Below are 10,632 nucleotides of genomic sequence, written 5' to 3'. Positions count from 1 at the left end.
TCAGCAGGAGTCTCTTCCATTTAGCAGGAATATTATTCTAGAAAATATAGGGATTTTCTGTTCTATTTTTACAAAATAGACATGACTCATTTTTTCCACTGGTATTGTCTGCTATTTTCTCTAACAGAGTCCACAAGTTCGTACTTCTCCAAAGGTAGCTGCTAAGGAACAGGAGAGAAGACGTAGCCAATGTGACTAACCCGACTAAGAAATATTTGACTAAGTCCTTGGCCCAGAATGACTCTCTTCTGTCAAGATCATTAGGGCTGTAACAACTATAACACTGATGACATCTCAGGTGCTAAATAAGGAAGAAATCAAAGCCTGTTTTGGACTTTTTGTCCACTTGACTATCAGGCATCTTTGGCCAAAGGAAATCTTTTTTATCCTTTACACTCTATTTGCTGCAATAGAATTACTGTGGTTTAAATGCAGGTGATTGCTTTAAAACCCACCTGTGAGAGGATGCTGCATTTTGATTCATATAAATAACCTAACAAATCAAATCTAGAGCAAAGTTTAGCAGTAGCAGATAACCTACCATGAATTTTTCAAGCATAAAGCAGAATTATTTGTAGGTTTGGTAAGCTTCTAATGAGCTACAGCACACATCTAAAGGGAGAAAAGTGCAATCATCCTCTGCAGTGCAGAGCTGGATATTTGTTGTCAGTTAAATTGACTTGTTAAATGTGGTAAGATAAAAGGACCTTTCTGTAGTGCAATCAGAATCACTAATTCCTGCTGTGACTTTACAAGGACTGGTAGCAAGAAATAAAACAGAGCAGCAGAAATAGATCAGAGGCTTTCAAATGAAGTGCCACGGTTCTTGAATGTCATCAGAAGCTGCTATAAGCAAATCCTGAATGTCCTAGAATTGTATCTCTGGTTTCTTCAGCAGGTCAGAGAGAGCAAATGCAAGAGAGATGACTCATGCTGATATTCTAGACTAGAAACTCTGTGCTGGCTGAGACGTTGTGCTGCAGGAAGTTTCCTCAGCAGCAGTGAACTGCAGAGTCCTTTCAGTGTCAAGCTGTTTTCAGTATAAAATCGTGTGACATTTTACACAGATCTCATTGTACCCGTCTCAAACAGCACTATACATACAAGACTGATCCTACTAGAGAAAGATCAGTTAGGAGACGTTTCCAAGCATATATTTTGCATAGTTAATAAAAAAACAGTTGGAGAAACAGAACAAGACTTATCTTGTAGATTCATAGTTTTTGGTAAGATCCACTGTGTCACTATTGCAGCTTAACACGGCACACTCCATTACTGCCATCAGCTACCAGCACCCACAGGTTGCTGCACAAGCCATGTAATGAGAAAATGCTAATTCTTTTCTTTAATACATTCCTAATTTCACCTGATGAGGTTTTAGTTTGGTGGTTTGGTTGGGTGTTTTTTTTTAAGCTAAAGGTAAAAACAAGTAATTGGAACTGGCTGATCTTTTCAGTGATATCAGGACCAGCCTGACTCACCTTCCACTGCAGTCGGTGGTAAATTATCATTAATTTTGACTAGGAGAGAGTCTGAGAGTTTCTCATGCTCTCTCTCAGTCCATTCAGTTTATCCTATCCATTCAGGGTCTGCAATTTCGTGGTTCTTTTCTCCTGTCAAACTTGGCAATGAAAGCTTTTTAATCAGAACAAAACATTAATGATTAATAACTTAACAGTATGATCAACTCAAACCCCATAGCCAAAACTGGCTATATGTGGACTCAGAAGCATTATTCATTAAAAGGTGCACCACCACACAAAGAACCTGTTAAAGTTGAACTCCATGAAGTATGCAACAATTTGAAAAGGTGGAATTTCACAGCATGAAAGAACAAGAGAGATTGATGCTCTAGAAGCTCCGGTCCCAACTCTCTAATTTACTGTACGGCATCACAAAGCCAATGAGAATCACACATATAGAAATATATATTATGTATAGCATTGGAGTACTAGCTCAGACAAACTGCCTTCTGAATTTCAGGTTAAAAAATAACGTTGTGTTTTCATTTCAGTCAGGTTGAGTCCTGCACATCATAAAGATAAGGGAAGGTGTTTTGACACAAGTCAGAACACTGGGTTAAAAGTAACTCTATTAAAAGCACCACATTCGTATAATAAAAATGAGGCCTTTTTTAAAATCTTGCTTTTCTGGACAGAATATTTTTACATAGCAGTATGCATTACAATCTTTTTTTTGTAATTCATAAATTAATTGCAACTCAATGCAGCAGAAACTCAGAATATTATGCTACTCACTGATACATCACCTAAAGACACCGTGTTTGCAAGAGGAAAGGAAATGAGCTTTGACTTTATGACCTTGCCCAGATGAGGATTTCCTTTCTCTTCCTAAATAAAAGCTAATTTTACTGTACAGTCAGATACTACATTGTTTTACTTTTCCAAATAAAGCTATTCTAGTGATTTTATTTCCCTTTTCTAGTCCATTTAATTCCTATCTTTTAATACATGTCCTTAAAAAAAATTATGTTTTCTTTATCATGAGGAAGATGTAGAATGATTCAGCAACTTAGAGATCCCATATAGCTTTAATATCCAGATGTAATTCTTTATTATCCAAATACAACAGGCAGTTTAAGAGCTACCACTGAAATTGAACTTCTCATTAAAAATCTGGTGTCTAACAAATCGCCTATCGACGTGTCAGTAGTGACCCAAGCCCCCTGGCCGGTCCAGAAACACACCTGGCAGCACAGTTTGTACAGGTACCCTGCGATCCAGAAGTAGCTGCTACAACCAGATTAAGATATCAGGCCTGTGCATTTTTGCTAAAACACTCTTGACTGCGATTCAAAAGTGGATTCATGGCAATTCCAAGCCAAACTCACCTGAAAGTTGAAAAATGCAGACCAGCGTTCAAGGACTCTGAGCAAGCTAATTGAGCACTGAATTTTCATATTTTGACGTGTCAGGGGAAAAAAAATTATTCTCTGGAGCAGTAACGCTTGGGGTAGGAGTATTTAATTGACCTTGCAATGTGCAACCAGTGTAGAGAACGTTATTAGGGATTATGCCAACACAATGAATAAACATCACTGTAAAACACATTTCTAGGAAGCCACTGATGGTGAAATCCATTAACAACCATGCATGATAAAGGGGAAAAAACATATTCTCAGTATAAACTAATTCGGGAACAGGGGGGGAAATATCATTTTCCCCAGTATGATTACACAAGACACCCCCCTCCTCTGTACTCCTCTCCTTAATTCGTGCATGAGCTGCTGGAGAACTAAAGGAGAGCTTGCTTCTCCTAACACATAGGTGGATGTGGAACCAGCGGGTAAGGAATTTCTGCATAAATGTAAAGAATATAGAACTTTTCTTCTGTGAACTCACAGAAATAGTAGCCAGTTATAAAGGGGTGGTAATGTGCTCTAGTATAGGTTTCATGGAGATCAGACTGGGGAGCAAGCTCACAGTTCACAGAGTTCAACATTCACAGTCATCCAATTAGAGAACAAGTAAATACATCCAATTTTGTTGATGTTGAACAGTTACAATCACAGAATCACACAGAATCACAGAATATGAGGAGTTGGAAGGGACCTGGAAAGCTCCCCCAGTGCAACCCCTGCCAGAGCAGGATCACCAGAGCAGTCACACAGGAACACGGCCAGGGCTTTGGGTGTCTGCAGACAAGGAGACTCCACAACCTCTCTGGGCAGCCTGGGCCATGCTCCATAACCCTCACACTCACAAAGTTTGTCCTCATCTTCAGCTTGAACCTCCTGTGCTCCAGCTTGGGACCATTGCCCCTTGTCCTGGCATTGGCCATCCCAGAGCAGAGCCTGGCTCCTTCCTCCTGACACTGCCCTTTCCCAATGGATCCCCAGGAATGAGGGCACCCCTCAGGCTCCTCTGCTCCAAGCTCAAGAGCCCCAGCTCCCTCAGCCGCTCCTCAGCAGGAGATGCTCCACTCCCTCCAGCATCTTTGTCATCCCCACAATCTTCCCTTATTCGTTAAGTCCGTGTGTCTGTGCTGGTGCAGAACTTTAGTAATTTGCTTCATCTTAACCCCAGTAAAGGACTTATTGATATTTACGTAGAAATAACTTTCCAAATGCACACTTGCAAACAGATTTTTTTTTTGGGGGGGGGGGCATGTGCAAAGAAATTTTGACAAAATCACCAACTTCTTGATTTCTGGCTGCAAACACACATAATGACAACCAGAACAGAAGATTCCAAATGAAAAGGGTTTTTTTTTCTTTTACTGAGGCACTTTATATAGACCTTTGCAATTGCTAGGTACTTTTGTGGCAACAGTACTCGTGAATCTGTAACTGATTCCCACTCAAATGCAAAATATATACCAGAAATTTCTGAGTGCTTCTGACAGAAAATACCACACACCTTCTTTCACTATCCATTTCTCTTGATGTATTGAGAAGCCAAGTGTGCTAACCTACTAATTATTATTTCAGGTCAAACCACTAATAATTCAGTGGGTGAGATATCTATACAGGTGGATGTCTCTACACATCCTGGAACTGGTGAACATAAAGTCACTGTAAAAGGTAAGTTACAGGTAGCTAATTTTACAAAGAAAGCAACAACAAAGTCCAAACACCCTAAGCACTACATCTTAAGTAAAACACACCAATAATGAGATAACAAATGTATTTCAAGTACTTATAGAGCTTGTAAACAAGCATTACAGAACTTGTAAAGCTATGAGTGTGCCTTAGGTGATCAGGATCATACTTTTTCCTTGCTCAACATCAGCAGAAGTGAAGATAATTCAGCTGAGTATTTTCTGTGCTTCTATGTGTAGGCAGTTAAAATTTATTATACAAAACTATGAAGTTATAAATTCGTATGTGCCGCATTGCACTTCTGAATTGCTTGAATATAATTTTCGAAAAGCTGTAGCAAAGCTCCATGGTGAATGACTGTACCAAGACTTAAAATGTTCCATTTTTAACAAAACAACCCTGAATTCCAGAGGAAACCCAGTATCAGGTAGATTAGTATAAGCTGGGTTGTAATGGTAGTGAAGGTAGCAGATAAAGGAGCTGTCAATATAAAGCATTGGTAAGATAATGTGCTGATATGTGGTACTATGGTAACTGAAAGTGGACGTCCCACAGAGAACAGGAAAAGCTCCTCCTAGGCCTACCAGGCATTGCTATCCTGCCAGGAAGGCTCTGAGGTCACCTTTTTTGGCAATACAAAGTCACACTGAAGAATTAATTGGAGCTCTTCAAATGCAATTTTGTTAACTTCATTTGGTTTCTTTCTTTGTAGTCGTAGCAATCAACAATCTAAACTGGCAAACAACAGCTATGTTCCGGCCATTTGTGGAAGTTTGCATGTTAGGTCCTAACCTAAGTGACAAGAAAAGAAAACACGGAACCAAGACAAAGAGCAACACCTGGTCACCGAAATACAATGAAACTTTCCAATTGTAAGTCCTTTTTCGTTTGTTAATTGCATATTTTATGCAAATTTTGTAAGAATTTCTTGCCGTTAAATCAGTAAGAACACAAAAAAACCCCCATCCTAAGGCTGCTATACACATCAGAGTCCATGGATGTAGAGACCACTACAAAACTATTTAGCATTTGTATCTTTATATTAAGATTAACGGTAACCACTAAGCTTTCAATCTTACAAAAGCTGGATAAAATGTACATTTTTCCTACACAAGCATAACTATTTATACACCTAGGACTCTATTTACCTCAGTGGTTTTCTGGATGGAAGCATTAATTATTACTGCTAGATATCTGCACCTTTGAGACTGCTGAGATATCTAAACGTATAAAGTGGTGTGCATGTGTTAATGATGACATGATCTCTATTTATTTAATCCTTAAAGCAATAAAGAACTTTCACCTAACAAAGAGTTTTAAATTTAGTCTTTCTCACAGCACCTCTCGCCTGTTTACCCCCCACCTCCCCTTTTGTAGCTGAGGCCAATTCAATTTTCCTGCCCTCAACCCCCACCCCAATTAGGACTGAGTTCACATTCTCAAGGTCTGACCACAAAGCTGCTTTGGAGGTTTGCTGCCAGCGATGTGCTTTATTATTTGCAGTTGATTTAAAGATGTGGTCATGATAGTTGTGGAATTAGTTGAAATGTTAGGTCCTTTCTAGGCAAAGGTAATGGTGTTTATTTCAGATATTGAGGGAATGATGCATTTTCTGTTCTCTTCGGGTCAGTGGGAACAGAGGCTACATCATCAGTAGCATCTGAAAGGATTAACTGTGCAGGAGGTTTCAAACTAAGTTATATTCTGTTGCAACAAAATGGAAGTATGAACATTAAACTACCAGCATCGCTTTAATTTTCACACGATTTCTAAAGTACCTTCATTCCTTAGGGGAATTAAACTGTTAACTCCTCATTCTAAATTCATACTTTTAATCCGTGCAGCCTTTTGAGTAACGAAGATAAGCCAGGAGCCTACGAACTTCACCTCTCAGTGAAAGACTACTGCTTCGCTAGGGAAGATCGCATTATAGGGATGACAGTTATCCAGCTGCAAAACATAGCAGAGAAAGGCAGCTGTGCATCTTGGTACCCCCTGCTGAGAAACATCTCTGTCGATGAAACCGGCTTAACAATCCTTAGAATACTTTCTCAGAGGACCAATGATGAAGTTGCTAAAGAATTTGTGAGGCTGAAATCAGAAACAAGATCTGCTGAGGAAATGGCCTAAAACACCCAAGTAACGCAAGATTGTCTCCGCCAAGAACATAGATACAACGCTGTTGTCCGAATAGTGCATGCATGTGCAAATCCGTGGGAATGTTTAACTCACTATGTTTTCAGTGTTTGCCAGTACTCACGTACTCTGTTCGCAAGGTATGTCAAGGAGCTGTATATATTTTATACATATTTTGGTCTTTGGTAAAGTAATTGTTCCAATGAAGTGCCAAAACTAAGATTAAGAGTAAATGTTTCATCATATCTTTTTAAATGTTGATTTCACCTCATCACAGTTCTTTTCTTTTTTAACATGTGTCAATGAATATTTAGCTTTTTTAATTGATTTATAGACTGTCTCTGTCAAAACACTGTGTTGCTTATTCTGAATTAAGTTACCTCCCTTCCTATTATTTTTAAATAGATATACCTAGTTTTCTTCAAACTATCATTTTATGCAAGCCTCATTTTAGGTATCTTACCGATAACTTTTTCTATCATTACTACAGATGCAGTTACTTATAGAAAGTGTTTGTAATTTTATAATTACCAATATAAAGTAATGATTTTTGCATTAAAAAAAACGAAAAAGGATGGAAATATTTTATGCTAATCTTTTTTCCAACCTTTCATAAATATCACTGTGAAGAAATGCTGTTAAAACAAGTTCTCAAGAAGCTGTGCTTATCAGAGTTTGTTACCGATGTTTGATATCTTGAGATAACTTTGTTCTTCAAAACTGCCAAGGTAGCACCACATTTGTATTAAAAGAGTCGAGTCAGTATCTGTAGAAAAAGACTGCCATACAGTACAGTATATGCGCTTTTAAAAACAATAATTTTTTAAATGATATGGTACTGTATAAGGCTTAGTAGATTGGAATATGTGATGGCGGTTTGTGGTTTGTTTCTAGAAATTGTTTATGAAAAGAAAAGATGCTGATAGCATTTTCACTCAGAGTTGATAACGTTGCTTTACATACTTAGCTGTAACATCAGTTAAGTGCTTTATTTCTTTATTTTTTTTAGAAAAGTTCGACGGTTTGTACTTATGCAACATTACTATGTATTGCACTAAAGCAAACTCCATGTCCTGTAAATATATTTAGTGAGAAATTGTAAAATAAAGTATGAAGAAACTGCTTTCTAGTTTTGTCATTGGATATTATTTTGCTCCTCAGTTCAAGAAGGACAGGAACTGCTGGAGAGAGTCCAGTGTAGGGCTACAAAGATGATGGAGGGAGTGGAGCATCTCCCTTATGAGGAGCGGCTGAGGGAGCTGGGGCTCTTTAGTTTGCAGAAGAGCAGACTGAGGGGAGACCTCATTCATGTTTATAAATATATAAAGGGTGAGTGTCACGAGGATGGAGCCAGGCTCTTCTCGGTGACAAACAACGATAAGACAAGGGGTAATGGGCACAAACTGGAACACAGGAGGTTCCACTGAAATTGGAGAAGAAACTTCTTCTCAGTGAGGGTGACAGAGCACTGGCCCAGGCTGCCCAGAGAGGTTGTGGAGTCTCCTTCTCTGCAGACATTCAAAACCCGCCTGGACGCCTTCCTGTGTAACCTCATCTGGGTGTTCCTGCTCCGGCAGGGGGATTGGACTGGATGAGCTTTGGAGGTCCCTTCCAATCCCTAACGGTCTGGGATTCTGGGATTTTTGCACCTATAGGTTTTATGTGCACGTGAAGCCCGTGCTTACAACAGAGCTTTAGATGATAGCAGGGAGGGATGGGACCCAAATTATCTTATGTCCTGCTGCAGAACCCATTACGGCAGAGGGAAATTTTGATTTTAAACCGTCACTTCAGAATGCCATTTCTCCATGTGAAAAGTCACACTGACAATTTCTCAGTTCAAAAAGTCGGTCATTAATTTAGACATTGACTCCTTAAACAATTCCGAGAATGTATCTTCACTTTAATAATACTTACTAAGTATAGGTTGCATGTGATTGCAAATATTTGCAAAACTCTCCCACAGATTCAGAGAGACAAAATCAATCTTGCAACTAATCCAAGCCGTCAGCGTCTCAGATGTATTTTGTGTGTTGTGGAACACTTAAAAGTAAAATCCAGGTGTAGCTCCAGTAACTTCAACAAAATTAAAGAGGATTTTATCTGAGTCTGTGTAATACTTTCTCCCGAGAAATTTCTGCTTGTATGTGCCAGTCATAGTGCTTCCTAACTGTATTTCTGCAAATATAGCCCAAAGGGTTTACAGTGGATGACATTTAAAACACGGACTCTATTAACAGTTAACAAGGCTTAATGTCAAAAAACATCAGCAGACTCAGTCTCAAATAAAAAAGGGAATAATCAAGAGATGAGGTAGTTCCAGCAATATATTTAACATTATCGTGGATAAAACGCAACGAGAACTCCACAATAAATCATTTGAGGCTCTGTGAATCGAAACAGAAAGGGTGGAGTAGACAGATTCTGGTTTTTAACCTGGAGCACTTTTATCGTGGTTTTTCTTTAGCCTTTTTATTCTAGTGTAAAACAGCACACATTTTGGTGCATAATGTATTTACCATGCAGTTAACTGTTCATCCCTGAGACTCACCTATAAAGAAATCATAACTGAACTTTCCAAGAGAGCCAATACTGCTCTTCGTGGTCTCCCTCAGTTGCACACACTCAGGCAATCTGGTAGAGCAGACCCTCATAATCTACAGCTTTAAACAGTACACGTTCATGGTCTGCTATTTTTAACAGAGAAATATTTACTTTCTGCATCAAAATTTGTCATGTGGAAGATGAGAGGACAAATATGTTAACTACATCAGAGGGCTGTTTTAAACGCTGTCATGAACCAAAATGCAAGTATATGCGATGGTGTAGTGCCAGCAGGTCAAACTCAAATAGTTCATGCAGTAAATGTGATTGATATGGAAAAGGTTTCAGTGCTATTTCAAAAGCTGTTATATTCTCTTTTAGGGAAGTAAATATTCCGTTAACAACAAAAATTTCTGAGGAAATTTTCTTACTTGAACTGAGCTAAGCTTAGCAAACATACAGCTGCTCCTCCTGCTTCACTTCTCAGTGACAACCAATGTACCCAAAGTTCTAGTTGGAATTCCAGTTGTATTGGTTTGTTAGGAGAGTGACTATAAATGTATAAATATAGACTTGGGAAGATAAAGGAGAAAAAAGACTCAGGAGAAGAGCAGGATTATGTGAGGTGATCATCCCCCTGTACTCGGCACTGGTGAGGCCGCACCTTGAGTGCTGTGTTCAGTTCTGGGCCCCTCACTACAAGAAGGATGTTGAGATTCTGGAGCGTGTTCAGAGAAGAGCCACAAGGATGGGGAGGGCTCTGGAGAACAAGCCTGATGAGGAGCGGCTGAGGGAACTGGGCTTGTTTAGCCTGGAGAAGAGAAGGCTGAGGGGAGACCTCATCCCCACCTACAACTGCCTCAAGGGAGCTTGTAGAGAGGTGGGTGCTGGGCTCTTCTCCCAGGTGATGGGGGATAGAACAAGGGGAAACGGCACCAAGCTGTGCCAAGGGAGGTTCAGGTTAGAGATAAGGAGGAAGTTCTTTCCTGAGAGGGTCGTCAGAAGCTGGAACAGGCTGCCCAGGGAGGTGGTGGAGTCACCATCCCTGGATGTGTTTAAAGAGCGGGTAGACGAGGTACTTAGGGATATGGTTTAGGGGGTAGACAGGAGCGGTTGGACGTGATGATCTCAGAGGGCTTTTCCAACCGAGCCATTCTGTGATTCTGTGATTTTTTTTTTTAATTAATTCTTCTAGGAACAGTTACTACAGTGCACCTGGAAAACACAAATACATTTAGAGGAGCTTGCGATATGACAGCACCTCAAATTAACTGACAATTTTATATCAATCTGTTCGATAAGGGTTAAGAGATTTTTGTCCTTTTTATTTTGTTTTCTAAGATGGAAATGTAATAATCATCATAAAATAATAATAAAAAGGTATCACAGGG

The 10,632-nt window shown here is 39.4% G+C and overlaps 1 protein-coding gene across 1 annotated transcript in view; it reads left to right on the top strand.

Annotated features, from left to right (window-relative positions):
- Positions 1 to 6,691, top strand: part of LOC104547895 (protein unc-13 homolog C-like) — a gene marked incomplete at its 5' end in the record, with an annotated part of 86,387 nt that extends 79,696 nt beyond the window's left edge. The window contains 3 exon segments of the mRNA XM_010193764.1: positions 4,451 to 4,543; positions 5,274 to 5,433; positions 6,406 to 6,691. Coding sequence (XP_010192066.1) covers positions 4,451 to 4,543; positions 5,274 to 5,433; positions 6,406 to 6,691 — 539 coding nt within the window.
- Positions 6,692 to 10,632: the final 3,941 nt, after the last annotated feature.

Source organism: Mesitornis unicolor, unplaced genomic scaffold (assembly GCF_000695765.1).
Source record: "Mesitornis unicolor isolate BGI_N332 unplaced genomic scaffold, ASM69576v1 scaffold301, whole genome shotgun sequence".
NCBI classification, from domain to species: domain Eukaryota; kingdom Metazoa; phylum Chordata; class Aves; order Mesitornithiformes; family Mesitornithidae; genus Mesitornis; species Mesitornis unicolor.
This window is presented reverse-complemented; position numbering and strand designations above follow the sequence as displayed.